Genomic DNA, 20583 nt, shown 5'->3' with positions numbered 1-20583 from the left:
AGCAGTGACTGACAAGGAATAAGGACATGGCAAATTGAAAAGGAGGAACTATAAAATGGCACAAGAAAATTTTTGAGGTGTTAATTGTTATGTTCATTAAATTAAATGAGGTGACAATTTTATGGCAGTAATACATATGTCAACATTTATCAAACTGTACACTTTAATACACAGTTATATCGATTACTCCCCAGTTTAAAAATATATATATATATATATTTCAGAGAAAGAAATAGAATCTATTATTACTGTTGCTTTAAAATAACAAAACATAACTATCTAAATTCTCCAAAATATAGCATTTAGCTAGTTTATATACATTTGGATAGAATGAGAAGTTTTCAGGCAAATGTCAATAATCTAGCTGACATATTTTTAACATCTCCATTAGAATGAAAAGTATGTTGTAATGCAAGGGCAACTGAGTAAAACTCTTGTTTTCTACTTACGAATTTTACGCCATTCAGCTATCTAACAGCTAACTGCCCACCCCGCCCCCACAAAACGTCACAAAGAGCTGCCCCAATTGGGCACTAATCTATACCCCACTAAGTGAGACTTCACAGCATTTCTTTTCATGTGCTAAAAGCATAAAGCTTTAAGACTTTGTCTTGTCAATGTCCCTGGAAATTAGGTGACAAGGAAGTGTACAAGATTCTTCCCTAAAATTTTGCCCTTTACCTCATTTCCCCATTTTCCTTGTGTACAGTTCTACTATCCTGACTAGTTGGGGGTTCTGATTCAGATCTTACCCACAGTACTCAGCAACCACCAAAAACCTTATCTGGACTTTAAACCAAAAACAAAATTTGTTTCATCCTCAGAATCAAGTACATCTCAGGGCTTCTCTTCCAGGTCTACACCACAAAACCTGGGATGGTATAATAAAGTCACAGTGACAGATTCTGGCCAGGGTGGGGGTGAGGGGCTACCAACACAAAAGCTGAGATTCAGTTCCCTATTTGGAAATGAACAGCATTATTCCTAGCAACATATGCATGACAAGTAATCAACAGTGTCATCTGATCTGCTAGTTATAAAAAGATCTTACTAAAGTGCATAAATATCATGACTGCTTAAAACCAATGGCTTACACTCAAGTTTTTCCCCATTCATGTCGGTACTAAGATAAAGCAACACTATCTCTGCAATGTTCAGGAAAGGATGAAAGCTGAAATACACTACACAGATGGCAGGCACTCTAGGAAGTTTAGCACAACACAAGAATAGGCTACACATCCACAGATAGCTTTGAACTAGTTCCAATTCTTACCATTTAGGTCCCCTTGGCCGAGAATAAAATTTTGCAAAGTCTTCATGATCCATTTAAATATTACTGAGCTAACACAGCAGTCTCTTCTGATGATTCTGCATGACACAATCATTCCTGTCCTTTCCAGAATCTATAGGCACAGGGGTTTGGCTGTTGACATTGTGAATTCGCTGAATCTTTAAAGTCTCATCAGGTCTGCTTATTTCAGGCCTATAATAATCAAGACGACTCTTCTTTGTTTTATCAGAAACAGGTCCCAAATATGCAAGTGAATATCTATTATGTGTTACTGTTTTTCTACATTCTCTGCCTGTCCTAACTTATTCATTTATCAATATCTAACCTCTTCTTTCTCCCTTTCTTCATTTCTCTAATGCAATGGTTTGTCACTGGCTGGGTATGAATCAAACTCATTTGCAAAGCTAACAGAAAATACAAAGATTCAAGCTTGTTAAAGAAGGATAGAACTCTTCCGCATTCTTTAACAAATTCACTAGGTGACTGTGTTACTCAAAGTGAAAGTGAAAGTCACTCAGTTTTGTCTGACTCTTTGTGACCCCATGGACTATAAAGTCCATGGAATTCTCCTGGCCAGAATACTGGAGTGGGTAACCTATCCCTTCTCCAGGGGAACTTCCCGACCCAAGAATCAAACCGGGGTCTCCTGCATTGCAGGCAGATTCTTTACCAACTGAGCTATCAGGCAAGATTGAGACAAACTGTTCTGACCAGGGGTTCTCAAATGGCTGCACACAGTGTTATAACCTGGGGGACTTTTATAAATACTCTGATGCTGAGATAATTATAAAAACTGGTGAGACTCAGAAATATATTTTTAAAGTTCCCTGGATGTGAACCAGCATTATCCACATCACTTGAGTACTTGTCAGAAATAAAGAATCTTCAGAACCACCCCAGACTTACATTATCAGAAACCTGCCTTTACCGAGATGTCCAAATGCTTGTTTGGGGGAAGCAACACACTGTTTCTCAAATTGGGCTGCACACTGGGATGACGTGTGCTGTGGAGCTTTAAAGATTATGGATTGCTGGTTCTTACTCCCAGGGACTGGATTTTAACTAGTCTGGACTGTAACCTACAAGCACTCCACTGAGAAGAATTCATCAAGGTAGCTAAATCACTAAATTACTTTCACTAGAGCAGAAAGGGGCCTCTCTTCAGTCATGATAGATACAGTCCTCTGAAGTGGACAAAAATAGTCTTGAGAGCAAAGGTTACCACATTTTTTCTGTAGAACTAGACAGCATTTTAGGCTCGTAGGCCATGTAGTCTGTGTCACAACTACTCATCTCTGCCATTGTGTGAAAATAACCATAGACAATACAAAAACAAATGAATAATGCTATGTTCCTACAAAAATTTATATGAAAAAGGCAGAGGGGCAACAGGCTAGACTTGGCCTGCAAGCCACAGTTTGCCAACCCATGCTCTAGCAAAGTGGTTCACAAACTTTAGAATACATCAGAATCACCTGCAAGGCTTGCTCAAACACATATTGCTGGCTTTCAGCTTCAGAGTTTCTGATTTAGTAGATCTGAATGGACTCTAGGAAGCGACCATTCTAATAAGTCCTTAGGTGTTGCTGATGCTGCTGGTCCAGGCACCACAATTTGAGAATCATAGGCAAACACATTACAAAATTCTCTTCTTCAACCACAATGTATTTGTATATGAAAAAGTTATTAAATAAAACAATGGCAGGAGTAAATTGTACAAGACTTCAACACAAAATATCCATTTTATACAGAAAGATTTGTACTTTAAACTTCTGCAAACACAAAATAAGAAACAAAGTTCTTTTATGATATTAGTTATAACTATATCAGATTAAGAAGCTGCTTAAAAGGTTACTCAATTAACAGCTAGAGCTACAGCCAGAATGCCTCATAAAATTGCATAATACACCAACCTGCAAGGAAAATGTCAGAACTTTGCAATTTCCACAGAAGCAAAGGAAACAGAAAATGTGCCACATTCAAATAACAGAATTAACAGATGCATTTGACGGCATGCCAGGTAAACATAGTAATAATCACTAACCAGAAGACAATGGCATCAAAGTTTTCATTGCTGTGCGACGATTCTACATGTTAATAATTCTTGTTCAAATTAACAATTAAAATTTCTGAGTTTAAGATTATCTTGGAAGAACACTGATTGGTTTTCTAAGTACCAAAACAAATTCCTAGGGATGAAATACTCAAATGCCAAAAGAAAACTTTAAAACAAAGAAGATGAATTTGGACGTATGCACTAATTTTGCATACTGATAATGCGGCCACTAAGACAGCAGGATGTAAATTTACATTAAGAATCCATTTAGAAAGTTGTGAAGATCGACTAGTGTATTATTTCACAAAGGATCTCATATATGTAAAAGGCTCCATGTAGATATAAATTCCAAATTAAATTTCATGAAGATGATGCATGAATCTAAGCAAAACATTCAAAACATTTCATTCATCTTCAGCTTTTTGTATAGACATGAGACAATAATGTCAACTCTCTGGGGACTTCCCTGGCGATCCAGTGGTTAAGACTTCCTGCTTCCAATGCAGGGGGCACAGGTTTGATCCCTGGTCAGGGAACTAAGATCCCATATGCTGTGCAGTACAGCTTCCCCTCAACCCCCACCCAGAATACTAGCTGTCCAAAGGGAGAATTTTGCCTGGGTTTATGATTTAAAAATAGAATTCAAGAAATTTAGGAGGAACAACTTTCAACTTGCAGATGTGCTTAGTGCTAGTTATTGACTGGAGAAGGCAATGGCACCCCACTCCAGTACTCTTGCCCGGAAAATCCCATGGACGGAGGAGCCTGGTAGGCTGCAGTCCATGGGGTCGCTAAGAGTTGGGCACGACTGAGCAACTTCACTTTCGCTTTTCACTTTCATGCACTGGAGAAGAAAATGGCAACCCACTCCAGTGTTCTTGCCTGGAGAATCCCAGAGACAGTGGGCCCCCATCTATAGGGTCGCACAGAGTCGGACACAACTGAAGCGACTTAGCAGCAGCAGCGGTTATTGACTTTAAAAGGTGGCTTACTTAACTGGTGTTCTATATTCTGATGGATGATCTTATTTCAAGCAATTCCTTGATATTTTTGACAACTAACATGTACCAACAATCTTTATGGACTCAAAGTGTTGTAAACAAGAGGCTGAGAATGAGTCATTAGGGACTTTCAGTGCTATAATATGAATCCACAAAGAGAATTATTAAAATGTGTAAATGGGTTTCATAGGTAAAGCAACTTCTCCATTTACCTGCAGGAAAGCTCTGTCATTATTTCATTCAAAATCCATTCAACTTAACCCAAAAAATACATGACACTACATGTGTCAATGAAAGAAAAAAAAGAACAATCCCACTTAATGAATGATTGTTCCTTTAAGGGATAATTTAAAGTGATGAAATTATTTAAATTACACTTACAAGTGATAAAACAATTCCTATCAATCAGGTGCAAAGGGTAATGTTCATCTGCCTTTCATTAGTATGTCTACCTACGCAGACAAAGTCCTCATCAATGAAAATGGCCGAGAACTTGAAAAGATCATTAATTTTTAACTCTTGATCAGGAACTGCTTGAAACTATTTCACACATAAGACCTTATTTTTTTTTTAAAGGTACATTCAGGGAAGCCAGCTCAAGTTTCTCATTAAAATATTTTTTAAATATATGGAAACACGTTCAAGATGTAATATCTCTCCTAACACTTTAAGTTTTATTTTAACATAATTCTATAAAAAATAAATTTACTAAATAGCTATTAACATAAGCTCATAAAAAAGAAATAAATATGTTTCACCAACACTCAGACAGGGCATGACACCTCGTGTCCCCTAGCAGTTCTCTCCAGTGTCTCATACAAACACAACCATCCTTTTCCACTTCTGCCATGAGATGAGAACAGAAGCACCAAACTACTACATTCTCACTACCTAAAACCATCTGTTGAGCAAATGAGTAGACAGGTGCAATATGGAAAGCCAAACACACACACACAAAAAAAAAAAACCAGAAAGGGCCACACGTTTTCATGGAGTTTTATGCAACAATTCAACTTTAAAATTTCATTTGACAAATAATCAAATCAATAGTCTAAGCTCCTTATACCAACAGCAGATTAGAATTCAAAAGAGTCATCAGTAATGTTACATAAACAGGGCTCCAGAAAAACAACCAGTAGTCAAATCAACTCTAGCATGTACTACAATACGTATGACCTGCTTTGGAAAAGTCATGAGTTGGCATCTTATAAAAAATACATGAGTTAAAGAGCAACTCTAGGAAATTCTCATTCTATAAAGAATAAGGAACAATACTGTCCATTTTTTACAGAGAAAATAAATCACAAAGAATCCAAATAATTTATTTTTTAAATGACTAGATAATCTAGGCCCAATCTATGTTTAATTTTACTTGGCTAAAAACACAAATGGTTACATTATTTGAAACATTCATTTAAGCCCACAAAGTTATTCATAAATCTCTGTAACATCCAGCCTTTTATCCTGATACAAACTAATACACCAAGACTTAAGTGTTATGAGCTTGGCTGTAGAATGGAAAGCAGATGCCAGTTTTATTACCTTTTAGAAAGCAGTTTGTCTTACTCTATAAAGCCTCCTTTCTCCTGTAATGCTATGTAATTAAAATTTCAGTGAACAGAATATACTCCTAAAATAAAGCGTTTTCTACAACTAGGCTTTTCCCACATTTTTAACAAATAGCTGAGATCACATTTAAATCTTATAATAATTAGCACTTTGTAATTTTAGAATTTTTACAATTAAAGGTCATCTAGTGAAGCCCCTTTATTACACAGTGGTAGAATGTAAAGCTTAGAAATATTAAATTACTTCCCCAGAATAAGAATTACACAAGTACCAAGGAGATAACAGTAAACAACAGTAAACAAGTATGTGTCATCCCTATCTTTATCTAGCTGAAGTGAAACATATAGCGTTACGATGGGGTCAAAAACTTTTGCCACAAATACAAAAATTCTGATTCAATATACAGAGGTCACTCCTACTGAAAACATTAAAAGTATTTGTTAACAAGAAACAAACAGGCCAGAGAGCACAGCAACTATAAAAAGAAAGAAAAAAGTATACTAAAGTCTCACAATTTCATACCTACAGCTATTAGCAGAAAATTTCTGAGATGCTTTAAAAAGGAATATGGGAATAAAATTAGAAAGACACTAGACATCTGAGTGCAGTATGAGACAGAGTGTTGTCAATATACATATACATTCATATAAGTACATATGTAAATACATTCAAGTTCACCTCTATCGCTTTTAGACCTCTAGGCCAACAGACAGACAAATAGTTTGCAAACTATCTTTCTAAAGCAACATGAATTATAGTCAAAACAGAGATCTGAAGTTTTCAAGTACACAAAACAATAAAAGAAAAGAATATTAAATATTTTTATTTATCTCTTTGAGCACTGAATTGTCATCAATTTAACACATCTTTATCCATTTGATTACTTAAAAATAAAACAAGGGTTATCATAATCTCAGTCTCCTCAACCCTGCCATGAGTAACTCCTTCCTACCCAGGTCTTCCGAGCAGCAACAGAAGAGATAAATGTAACAGTCATGAAACTTAGAACAGACAATAAAGTAAGTATATATATTTAAGGACAAGATCATACACATATATGTGGTGTGTGTATGCGTGTCTTTTAATGTGGCACATAAAAGATGGTAAATTGATAGAATGCAATCATATGGTGGTCAAGGAAGGCTTCTCATAGAGGAAGTGACCTATTACAGTGAGAGAGACCTACAGGAAGAGAAGGAATGTCATAGAGAAACAATCACACACAGATGTGAAGGGAGAACGTTCTGCACAGAACAGATACCAAGTACAAAGGTCCTAAGGTGAGAATCACATTGGCATGTTCAAAGAACAACAAAGGGAAGGGTTACAACCAGGCAAAGTAGAGATGAGATCAGGAAGTTACCAGCAGGAGCCTCATCATACAGGGCTTGGTTAGGATTTTATTCTGAGTATAATAAGGAGCCAGAGCAGCCAAGTAGTATGAATTAATTTGTATTTTTAAAAGTTCATTCTGGCTGCTGTATACAGAATGCATCGTAAAAGAAGAGAAGCAGAGATACAAGTTATAATCTTAAACAAAAGGTGGCAACCGTTTATAGTTTAGACTTGGAGGTGACAAAGGAGCTGGGGTATATTTTGTTAATGTGTGCAATACAGAGTGCAAGGAGAAAAAGAAAAGTTACAGAAAAAGGTTTCAAGGATAAAAATCGTTAAGATTGTATAATGATATACCTACTAAAAATGTTTTCAAAATTATAGTCTTTGTGGTTGGTGTGCCAACTGTTTACTGGCTTTCACCACTGTATCACCCTTCCATAATCGTCTCCTCTGTGATGACAAGAGCTAGAGATCTGTGAAGTGTATTTCCCAAACTCCCTGCAAGCTAAGAGGTCAGGTTCTACAAATGGGATCTAATGTTAGATTAAGAAGCAGGAGATAAAGAGAAGCCACTTTTCTCTCCGCTTTCTGTTCTGACACAGCCATTAGTGAGCAACTGAGCTACTCCAACTTTCAGCAGCATCAGGGACCAATCCAGGAGCGTCAGCAACAAGCAGGAGAGCTTTGACTTCTTGGCTTGGGAACGATACAGTGCAGCACTTAGGGGCTCTGGTGTCACGTCTACCCTGAGTCCTGCAGCCCTAAGGACAATAGCTCCTTCCCATGATGAATAATCTCTAGGTGGCATCATTGTGGCTTTTTTCCTTCTTCCAACTCTCTGAATACTTCGTAACTAAATCAATGCATAAATATCTTTCTATAAGTAACACCATATGTAAAAAAAAAAAAGGAAAGAAAGAAATACCATATGTGGTTTCTACTTTCCCAAATGGATACCAACCACCATAGTAAAGGAAGAAGTATCACCCCAGCAACTGGTTGCACACTTTCTGTTACTCATCACAATACCCTTTTACATATTGTTACTGCAAATTCTACTATTCCCCTTTTATAGAACAGTAAACTGAAAAATGAAAAGTGATTTTAAAAATTGACCAAAATTATACAGCTCATAACAGTGAAGCCTAAACTCAAAGGTGTTTCTGTCTAAATTCTATGTTCCTTTTACAATGTTAAAAATCAAGAAACATTGATTGCTTTTAATTTTAGAAAAGCAGGGGGAAAAAACACACTATTGGAATCAGTTCAGGAAACTAGTTGCACAGTAACAGCACTAGCACTAAAAAGACTAATAATCTCTACTGTCTTGAAGCAAACTATACTTTTAGCCCTGGCTTCAAACAAACCTCATTTTTAAAGACTTAATTTACTCTAACAGGATAATTTATAAAATACTCTGAACTTAAGATTTCTTGACAGACAGACTTCAACATACATTTAAACTACTTCCTTGCCAAAAGTTTATCTTAACCATAACTTTTCACATATAAAACTATAAAAAGAGCAAGATAGTCTTATAAAAAGCAATAATATAAGACTTACTAATTTAAAGAAAATATCAAGAATAAGACTATTACAAAGGATATTTTATTACAAAAAAACAATTTAGTATGTTAATTTAAAATCAGTAACTTTTAAACAATTTTGATTCTCATTATATTACACTGTTTAAGGAGTCTGAATCCAAAAGATCCCCTGAATTAAAAGAAATCAAATATATCATACACTAGCATCCAAATTCAACAGAAGGCAAAAAGAAAACTAATAAGGGGTCATTAGAAACAAGTTGGTGTAAAATGTTAGCGCTAAAATCATAAAACTCTTGGAGAAAAAACAAAGGAATAAATCTGAATGATCTAGGATTTAGCAATGGATCCTTGGATATGACCCCAAAAGTAAGAGGAACAGAAGAAAAAAAAAAGATAAATTGGATTTCATCAAAATTAAAACTTCTAGAGACGGGCCAAGATGGCAGAGTAGAACCGTTAGATGACCTCCTCTCACAAGCTCACCAAACTCACAACAATCTGCAGACCAACCATTGTTGAAAAAAAACTGAAACCTACCAGGGAAGAATCTCTCCAACTAAAGACATAAAGACGAAACCACAATAAGACTGGTAGTAGGGGTGTGCCTGTGATATGATCAAATCTCATATCCCCCCCCCCCCGCAAAGTAAGCAACCCATAAACTAGAGTACAATTAGATCACAGACATTCTCCTACAAGAGTGAGAATGCTGAGCCCCACATCAAGCCCCCCAGCATGGGGGTCTGGCATTAGGAGGAAGAGACCCCAGAATATTTGGCTTTGGAAGCCAGTGGAGCTTGACTGCAAAAGCTCCACAGGATTGGGAGAAATAGAGACTTCACTCTTAAAGAGTGCACACAAAATTTCGGGTGCATAAGGACCTAGGGCAAAAGCAGTAACTGGATAGTAGCCTGAGTCAAATCCACTGCTGATCTTTGGAGTGTCTTCTGGCGAGGCAGGGGGCGGATGTAGCCCATCCTGGGGACACAAACACTGCTGGTGAACGTACTGGAAAACACTGACCTGTGGGGCCTCTTCTAGAACCTGATATTTTGGCACAAAGACCCAGCCCCACCTAAAAGCCTGTAGTCTCCAGTGTTGGGACACCTCAGGCCAAACAAAAAACTGAGTGGGAACACATTCCCACTGATCAGCTGACACGTTATTTCAAGATTTCCTGAGCACAGCAGCCTCCAGACACATCCCTAGAAAGGCCCTGCCCACCAGAGGACCAATACCCAGCGCCACCATCAGAGGGTAAACACTGGCCTCTCCTGCCAGGAAGACTCCATAAGCCTATAGACCAGCCTTACCCACCAGGGGGCAGACACTAGAAGCAAAAAAATTACGGTCCTGCAGTGTGCAAGCCAAATTCACAAACACAGGCCAGACATTACCCTGGAATTACTGGGCCCTTAGTCCCTTGTAACAAGAGGGCATTGCACTGCTGGGACACACTGGACATTTCCTTCGGAGGGTCACTTTTCCAAGGTCAATAAACCCAATGAACGTACAACAAACATAAAAATACAAATAGCAATTTAGACAAAATGAGGCAACCCACTCCAGCATTCCTGCTTAGAAATCACTGCGCCTGAAGAGAAAAAAAGAATGAAAAGAAATGAGGACTTTGGCCTTGGAAGCTAGTGGAACTTGACTGCAAAACCTCCACAGGATTGGAAGAAATAAGAGACTTCACTCTTAAAGAGTGCACACAAAATCTCAGCTTAAGAGACTTCTGGGACAAGTGTGATAATATTTGCATTACAGGGATACCAAAGGAGTAGAGAAGGTTTTGAGAACATATTACAGGAGGTACTAGCTGCAACTTTCTTAATCTGGGGAAGGAAAGAGTCACCCAAGCACAGGAAGTAGAGACTCTCATACAGGATTAGCCCAGAGAGGCATACACTAAAACACACTGTAATCAAAATGACAGAAATTAAAGATAAGAGAGAGTATTTGAAACTGGAGCCTGTTGTACAGAGTGAAGTAAGCCAAAAAGAAAAACACCAATATAGTATACTAACGCATATATATGGAATTTAGAAAGATGGTAGTGATAACCCTGTATGCGAGACAGCAAAAGAGACATAGATGTATAGAACAGTCTTTTGGACTCTGTGGGAGAAGGCGAGGGTGGGATGATTTGGGAGAATGGCACTGAAACATGTATGATATCATATGTGAAACAAATTGCCAGTCCAGGTTCAATGCAAGATACAGGATGCTTGGGGCTGGTGCACTGGGATGACCCAGAGGGATGGTATGGGGAGGGAGTTGGGAGAGGAGTTCAGGATGGGGAACACGTGTACACCCGTGGCAGATTCATGTTGATGTGTGGCAAAACCAATACAATATCGTAAAAAATAAAATAAAAGCAACAAGGAGAAGGTAACAAATAACATACAAGGGAATTCCCATAAGGCTATCAGCAAATTTTTCAGCAAAACTCAACCCACCAGAAGAGAATGATATGATATATTTAAAGTGATGAAAGAAAAGGACATACAACCAAGAATACTCTACCTAGTAAGACTTTCACTGAGATTTTATGGAGAAGTCAAAAGCTTTACAGACAAGCCAAAGCTAAAAGAATTCAGCACACCAAAGCAGCTTTACAACAAATGCTAAAGGAACTTCCCTGGGCAGAAAAGAAAAGGCCACAACTAGAAACAAGAAAATTACAAAACGGAAAAGCTCATTGCTAAAGGCAAACACACACAAAAGGTAGGAAACAATCCAAAAACAAAGCTAATAGTCAGGTTAAAGAACAAAAGTAGTAAAAATCATTTGTATCCACAATAAGCAGTTACGGGATACACAAAACAATCTGACACAAAATATAATACCCAAAACAGTGATATGAGGGGAGGTGAGTACAAATGAAGGTTACCTAAAATGTGTTTGAAATTAAAAGGTCAGCAATTTAAAACAAGCACATACAAATATAGACTCCTATATAAAAATCTCACGGTAACCACAAAACAATAATCTATAATAGATACACACACAAAGAAGAAAAAAGAATCTAAATATAACAATAAAGAGAGTCATCAAACCACAAGAAAGAGAACAAAAAAAGAAAATAGAAAGACTTAACAAAAAACAAATCCAAAAAAATTAAGAAAATAGCAACAGAAACATACATATTGGTTATCATTACCTTAAATGTAAATGAAATAAATGCTCCTACCAAAAGACAGAGACTGGCTAAATAAATACCAAAATAAGGCCTGTATATCTGCTGCCTGTAAGAGACTCACTTCAGATCTAGAGACACATATGGACTGACAGTAAGTGGATGGAAAAAAGTATTCCATGCAACTAGAAATCAAAAGAAAAGTTGGAATAGTAATACTTGTGTCACACAAAATATACTGTCAAATAAAGACAAGAGACAGAGAAGGACACTACATGATGATTAAAGGATCAACTCAAAAAGAAGGTAGCACAGTTTTAAATATATAGGTACCCACCATAGGAGCCCCTCAATATATAAGCCAAATGTTAAAAGACATAAAAGGAGAAACTGATATTAATACAATAAAGCGGTAGACGTTACCATCCCACTTACATCAATGGATAGATTAATCAGACAGAAAATCAATAAGGAAACATGAGACTTAAATGATACATTAGGCCAGGACTTAATTGACATTTATCGAGCATTCCATCCAAAAGCTGTGGGACACACATTCTTTTCAAGTGTACATGGAACAGTCTCCAGAAGAGATCACATGCTAGGACATATAGCAAGCCTCAGTGAATTTAAGAAAACTGAAATTATATCAAATATTGACATCTTTTCCAACTACAAGGCTACAGACAGATGGAAGCTAAACAATATGCTACTAAGCAACCAGTGCATCACTGAAGAAATCAAAGAGGAAAATTTTAAACGTCTAAAGACGAATGCCTGAAAGAGTAAAATTACTATCCAAAACCTATGGGATACAGCAGAAGCAGTTCTAAGAGGGAGGTTCATAGCAATACAAGTTTACCTAAGGAAACAAGAAAAGTCTCAAACAACTTAATCTTACATAAGAAGCAACTAGAGAAAGAACAACAAACAAAACTCAATGTTAGTAAAAGAAAATAAATCACAAAGATCAGAGCAGAAATAAATGAAACAGAGACTTCAAAAACAACAGAAAGATCAATGAAACCAAAACTTGGTTCTTTGAAAAGAAAACTAATTCAACAATGAAAAGCTGAAAGCATTTCCTCTAGGATCAAGAGTAAGGGTGCCCATTCTCACCACTTATACTCAGCACAGGTTTGGAAGTCCTTGCCACGGCAATTAGAGAAGAAAAGGAAATAAAAGCAATCCAGATTGGAAGAGAAGTAAACCTGTCACTGTTGCAAATATTTCTATGTCAACCTTTAGACGGTCTCATCAAGAATAAAAGGGAGAGGACCAAATAAAGAAAATCAGAAATGAAAATGACCACCACCACAGAAATACAGAAGATCATAGGGAGAATACTACAAGCAACTACACACCAATTAAAAAGGACAACTAGAAGAACTGGACAAATTCTTAGAAAGGTACACTCTCATAAGACTGAACCGAGAGGAAACAGAATATACGAACAGGTCAACTACCAGTACATAAACTGAATCAGTAATTTAAAAATTCCCAACAAATAAAAGCCAAGGACAAGATGGTTTCTAAGGTGAATTCCAACAAACATTTAGAGAAGAGTTAATACCTATCCTGAAACTATTCCAAGAAACTGCAAGGTAAGGAACACTCCCAGACTCATTCTATGAAGCCACCAACACCCTGATACCAAAATCAGAAAAAGATGTCAAAAAAGAAAATTATAGGCCAGTATCACTGATGAACACAATGTAAAAATCCTCAACAAAATATGAATCCAAACTGAATCCAACAATACATTAAAAGGATGATACACCATGATCAAGTGGGATTTATTCCAAGATGTAAGGACTTTTCAATATCTGCAAATTAATGTGTGATAACATCACATTAACAAACTGAAGAATAAAAACCATATGATCATCTCAACCAACGCAGAAAAAGCTTTTGATAAAATTCAATATCCATTTATAATAAAAACTAGTCCAAAAATAGGCATAGAGGGAACATACCTCAACATAATAAAGGTGATATATGACAAGTCCACAGCTAACATCATACTCAATGATGAAAAGATGAAAGCATTTTCTATAAGATAATGAAGAAGACAAAGGATGCCCATTCTCACCACTTTTATTCAGCATAGTTTTGGAAGTCCCAGACATACCAATTAAAGAAAAGGAAATAAAAGGAATCTTACCTGGAAAAGAAGAAGTGAAACTGTCACTGTCTGCACATGGCATCTCTATGCTCCACACAGGAAATCTTAAAGATGCTACCAGAAAACTACTAGAGCTCATGAATGAATTTAGTAAAGTTAAAAGATACAAAATTAACGTATGGAAATTCATTGCATTTCTGTACACTAAAGGAGATCAGCCCTGGGTGCTCTTTGGAAGGAATGATGCTGAAGCTGAAACTCCAGTACTTTGGCCACCTCATGCGAAGAGCTGACTCATTGGAAAAGACTCTGATGCTGGGAGGGATTGGGGGCAGGAGGAAAAGGGGACGACAGAGGATGAGATGGCTGGATGGCATCACCAACTTGATGGACATGAGTTTGAGTGAACTCCAGGAGTTGGTGATGGACAGGGAGGCCTGGCGTGCTGCAAATTCACGGGGTTCCAAAGAGTCGGACAAGACTGAGCAACTGAACTGAACTGAACAACCAAATATCAGAAAGAGAAATTAAGGAAACAACCCCACTTACTATTACATCAAAAAGAATGAAATATCTGGGAATAAACCCACCTAAAGAGGCAAAATGAAAAGAAAACCTACAGAATGGGAGAAAATATTTGCAAACATTACAACTGACAAGGGATTTTTAAAATATACAAACAGCTCACAAAGCTAAGAATCAAAAAAAGAAACAACCCAATCAATAATGGGCTGAAGACCTAAACAGATATTTCTCCAAAGATGGCCAATAGGCACATGAAAATATTTTCAACATCACTAATTATTAGAGGAATGCAAATCAAAACCACAATATCTCAGTAACACCTCACATCACTCAAAATGGCTATCATCAAAAAAATCCAAAAACAATAAACGCTGGGGAGAGTGTGGAGGGAAGGGAACCCTCATACACTACTGGTGGGAATGTAAAGTGGTGCAGCTACTATGGAGAAGTATGGAGGTGCCTTAAAAAACTAAAAACGAATTTGCCATATAACCCAGCAATCCCCTTCCTGAGCATATATCCAGAGAAAACTCTAATTTGAAAAGATACAAGCACCCCAATGTTCATATCAGTAGTATTTACAGTAGCCAAGACACGGAAACAACCTAAATGTCCCTCAACAGAGAAATGAATAAAGAAGATGTGGTGTGTAGGTACACACACACACACACACACACACACACCTACTCATAATACTAGAATACTACTCAGCCACTAAAAAGAATGAAATATAGAAACATGGATAGACCTAGAAATTACCAAGTGAAGTAAGACAGAGAAAGACAAATATCATATGATATCACTTATGCAGAATCTTAAAAAAACTGACAGAAATAAACAAATTTATTTACAAAACATAAACAGACACAGAAAACAAACTTCAGGTTGCCAAAGGGGATAGTTGGCGGGGGGGTGGGGGTGGGGTAGTTGAAGATAAATTAGGAGTTTGGGATTACCATATATACCTTATTACATATAAAACTGGAGCAGGAAATGGCAACCCATTCCAGTAGTCTTGCCTGGACAATTCCATGGACAGAGGAACCTGGTGGGCTACAATCCATGGGGTCACAAAGAGTTGGATACGACTGAGTGATTAACACATGTAAAATAGGTAAATAACAAGGACCTACTGTATAGCACAGGGAACCATATTCAATACCTTGTAATAACCTATAATAGAAAGAAATCTGAAAAAGAATATATATATATGTATAACTGAATCACTTTGCTATACACTTGAAACTAACATAACATTGTGAACTCACTATACTTCAATAAAACAATTAAAACTTTAATGCATCAAAGGACATTTATCAAGAAAGTAAAAAAACAACTTACAGAATAGGAAAAATTATTTACATATCATATATCTGATAAGGGTTTAATATCCAGAATATATAAAAAATTCAATTTAAACAAATTTTTAAATGGGCACATTACTTAAGCGGACAACAATGGTACCAATGGCAGAAGAAAATATACAAATGGTCATAAACAGATGAAAAGATGCTTAACCACATTAGTCAAGCAAGAAACACAAATCAAAGCCACAATGAGATACCAATTCACACCTACTACAATGGCTATAACAAAACGGAAGGAAGGAAGATACTTAGATAGATAGATAACAAGTGTAAAAACTTGTTTTGACCCAGATGTAAAAACTGGAACACTCATACATTGCTAGTAGGGATGTAAATGGGAATGTAAAATGTTGTAGCCTCTGTGGAAATCAGTTTGATGGTTTCTCAAAAAGATAAACATAGAATTACTTATGACCCAGCAATTCTACACCTAGATACATAACCAAAAGAACTGACAGCAGAAACTGAAGAAGATGCTTTTGCATGATAATTTTGGAATAAAATTTGAACCACAATTAAAATAAATATTATCAGATCAATTCATCCTTAACATGTTGTCCCAAAAAAAAAAAAAAAACCAAGAAAATCAAATTAACTAAAAACCAGAAAGTAGCAGAATTTACAAAGAATATAAGTATTGATATTCCCCTCTTACAGGCAGTTAAATTTTGAAACACTGAATAAATAATTATATGAGTCATACATATTAGATTTTTTAAAAATTATAAAAATATATATAGCTTACAAAGTACCATATTTCCAGTAAACTTTTACAAACTGTATAAAGGCATTTCATCACATTCCAAAAGTAACATATACCCCTCATTCTTAAAGATCTGTCCTCATATCTTAAACACACACATAAATAGCTCAAACAATACAACAGTCTTTCATATCAGCAACTTATTAGACAAAGCGGATATATTTGTACTTAAAAGAAATAGCCAAATTTAGAATGATGACTTGTACATCTGTCTTTCTTCTTGAAATAACTGCTTAAAAATTTACAAAGGGACAACTTAAAGAGAAAATATTAACTTTTATGAGTGTGCACTTCATTGAAATTAAAGTTCACTATTACAGGATAGGAAATAATACACATGTATATTCCATCTTTTCTCTCTCACACACACACGCATTTTAGACCCACCCAACTAGAAAGTTGTTAATAAATCAAAGTCTGTGAATTCCAACTTAAGTAATTCTATAAAATATTGCCACCAAAGAAAAGTAATAAAGCATTACCACGGCCACAATAACCCCTACTTACTAACACTTACTGTGTGAAAGTTTATCATTTCTTGAAGACTGTCAGAAAATTTGGTCAAACTTGTCTGAGAAACAAATCAAAAGAAAACCAAGTTATTTAAGAGCTACTAATATATGGTAGAAAAACGTATTTTCAGCATTTGTGACAGAAAGATCAAGTTATAGTGTAAACAGTAACATTTATTTCTCACTAGGACAATCTCACTACTTCTCAGACACGGTCTGCATAGAAGTCTACAGGTAGTAAAACTACCTTGAATAAAACTCAAGAACAGTCAAAGAATTAAACTGCCTATCAATACTATTATACTAACTAATTGAAATGGCAAAGGTTAAAAGTAAGTGTATCAAGACTGTGTGCATTTAGGTATCTATAGATCACATAATTACCAAATTATACCATTTTTTTCACTAGCTATTATTCCTCTTAAAAGAAACATTATAATACCACATAATAGAGCAGGGAGTCTAAGCTAACATAGCTAGTCGACCAGAACTTTCCTATGCAGCCCCCCAAATGTACAGTTAGATACTAGTCTTAAGTTAATGTTCTCTGCTTGCACTTATAAACATGATCCTACCCTACCTGCTCAGGTGCCCCTCTAGATGCTTCAGCTCACCTAGCAGCAAGTGTAGTAAAGAGATATTTACACCACAGATCAACCATCACCTTCTAACTGTCCTAGAACACAGAATTATATAAGATAGCACCAATAGGTGATAGCTTTTCCACTTCTGATTTTAAGGACCACCATTATTAATAAGGTAAATAGATACAGTTATTTAATAACATGTTGCATGGATCATTTTAACTAAGTTTAATAATACTAACCTCAACTACAGCATCATTGCTAGAATACTGTGCCAGGTCTCGAATCCCATTCATGAACTGTTTATTTGCAACACAAAAGGCTTTTCCAGTATCAATCATCGCAATACACAGTTTCACAAGCTGAAAAAGAAACACATTATATAACTGAAAATATTTTTTTAATTAATTGAACAAGTATTATCAATAACCACATGAGTTTGCCGAGTTAAGATTACAGTTCATCAATAAATCGAAAGTAAACGAAAAGTGTTCTTTTTTCCCCCTTTGGCTTATAAAGTAAATCATAAGAGAGTAAATCATATCAAAAAAAAAAAGATGACCTTTCAAGATGTGGAGGGTGTCTTATAACACCAACCACCAATCAAGTTAATTTTTAATTTTATCAAGTTAAATTCAACCCTGTAGCTTAACTCCACAAAAATGTATTAAGCATCTCTTGGAAGACGGTAAAGCGTCTGCCTGGAATGCTGGAGACCAGGGTTCGATTCCTGGCTCGGGAAGATCCCCTGGAGAAGGAAATGGCAATCCACTCCAGCACTCTTGCCTGGAAAATCCCATGGACGGAGAAGCCTGGTAGGCTGTAGTCCATGGGGTCGCAAAGAGTTGGACACGACTGAGCAACTTCACTTCCACTTTCACGTTAGGCAGAGCAAGCAGTTTGACAAAAGTTTTTTAAAAACACAACTGTGGTATGGTGGAGGAAAGGGAAGTAAACTGGTATGGTGGGTGAGTCATGTTGGTCATTTTAGTATCAGACTATCAAAGCAGACGGAGAAGGCAACGGCAAGCCACTCCAATACTCTTGCCTAGAAAATCCCATGGACAGAGGAGCCTAGTAGGCTACAGTCTATGGGGTCGCAAAGAATCACACACAACTGAGCAACTTCACTTTCACTTTTCACTTTCACGCATTACAGAAGGAAATGGCAACCCACTCCAGTGTACTTGCCTGGAGAATCCCAGGAATGGGGGAGCCTGGTGGGCTGCCGTCTATAGGGTCACATAGAGTCAGACACGACTGAAGCAACTTAGCAGCATCAGCATCAAAGCAGAATTGATTAATCAACCACATTTCTCCAATGCCTACCATTCTAGGCACTATACTAAATCTTAGAACTGAGCTTCTCTCTCTCTTTCCCCATTCCCTCTTTTTCTCTTTCACTTTTTAATCTTTCTCTTTTTTCCTTTCCATTCCTTTTCTTTTTCTAATCCTTCTTTTTTCTTTATTTCACACAAAACCTTTTCTTTAAGCAAACAATATCTTGGGTGCAAGTTAAACATAATAAAGATAAAAGTGGAGCTGATCTAGAAGAAGGAAGGGTAATGACCAAATGCGAAGTAGGGTCACCGAGAAGAGGATACACAGCTTAGGAAAACTTTAGAAGACAACACAAGGATCTCAGGAGTATAATTTAAAACTGTTACCCTGGAATCTGGATCAACGTTAAGTGAAAAAAATCTCTGTTCTAATCTGTTCTACTAATTCTGTTCTAAGTCTCTGTTGTAATTCTCCAAACTAGGCTCCAAAAGTATGTGAATCAAGAACTTCCAGAATGTTCAAGCTGGACTTAGAAAAGGCAGAGGAACCAGAGATCAAATTGCCAACATCTGTTCGATCATCAAAAAAGCAAGAGAATTCCAGAAAAAAATCTACTTCTGTTTTATTGAACATGCTAAGGCCTTTGACTGTATGGATCACAACAAACTGGAAAATCCTTCAAGAGACAGGAATACCAGACCACCTTATCTGCCTTGTGAGAAACCTGTATGCAGGTCAAGAAGCAACAGTGAGAACTGGACATGGAAAAACGGACTGGTTCCAAATTGGGAAAGGAGTACATCAAGGCTGTAATATTGTCACCCTGCTTATTTAACTTATATGTAGAGTACACCATGGGAAATGCCAGTCTGGATGAAGCACAAGCTGGAATCAAGATCGCCAGGAGAAATATCAACAGCCTCAGATATGCAGATAACACCACCATTATGGCAGAAAGCAAAGAGGAATTAAAAGAGCCTCCTGATGAAAGTGAAAGAGGAGAGTAAAAAGGCTGGCTTAAAATTCAGCATTCAAAACGCTAAGATCATGGCATTCGGTCCCATCACTTCATGGCAAACAGATGGGAAAACAATGGAAACAATGACAGACTTTATTTTCTTGGGCTCCAAAATCACTGCAGATGGTGACTTCAGTCATGAAATTAAAAGCTCCTTGAAAGAAAAGCTATGACAAACCTAGAGAGCATATTAAAAAGCAGAGACATTACTTTGTTGACAAAGGTCCATAGAGCCCAAGGTGTAGAAGGTGTAGTCGCTCAGTCATGTCCGACTTTTGCGACCCCGTGGACTGTAGCCTACCAGGCTTCTCCGTCCATGGGATTCTCCAGGCAAGAATACTGGATTGGGTTACCATTTCCTTCTCCAGGGGATCTTCACAACCCAGGGATTGAACCCAGGTCTCCGCTTTACCCTCTGAGCCACCAGGGAAGCCCTTAAGCTATGGCTTTTCCAGTAGTCA

At 36.9% G+C, this 20583-nt stretch overlaps 1 protein-coding gene across 8 annotated transcripts in view; it reads right to left on the bottom strand.

Annotated features, from left to right (window-relative positions):
• ACAP2 (ArfGAP with coiled-coil, ankyrin repeat and PH domains 2) overlaps positions 1-20583 on the bottom strand; it is a 165151-nt gene that overhangs the window by 74310 nt on the left and 70258 nt on the right. For all 8 annotated transcript variants that reach the window (XM_027957131.3, XM_042232913.2, XM_042232904.2 and 5 more), the window contains exons 3-4: positions 18066-18185; positions 17245-17298 (exon numbers count right to left, since the gene is read on the bottom strand). In XM_027957131.3, coding sequence (XP_027812932.1) covers positions 17245-17298; positions 18066-18185 — 174 coding nt within the window. The remainder of the gene's footprint in view (positions 1-17244; positions 17299-18065; positions 18186-20583) is intronic.

Source organism: Ovis aries, chromosome 1, assembly GCF_016772045.2.
Source record: "Ovis aries strain OAR_USU_Benz2616 breed Rambouillet chromosome 1, ARS-UI_Ramb_v3.0, whole genome shotgun sequence".
In the NCBI taxonomy this organism is placed as follows: Eukaryota; Metazoa; Chordata; class Mammalia; order Artiodactyla; family Bovidae; genus Ovis; species Ovis aries.
The sequence above is the reverse complement of the archived record's forward strand: the minus strand, read 5'-3'. Positions and strand labels throughout refer to the sequence as shown.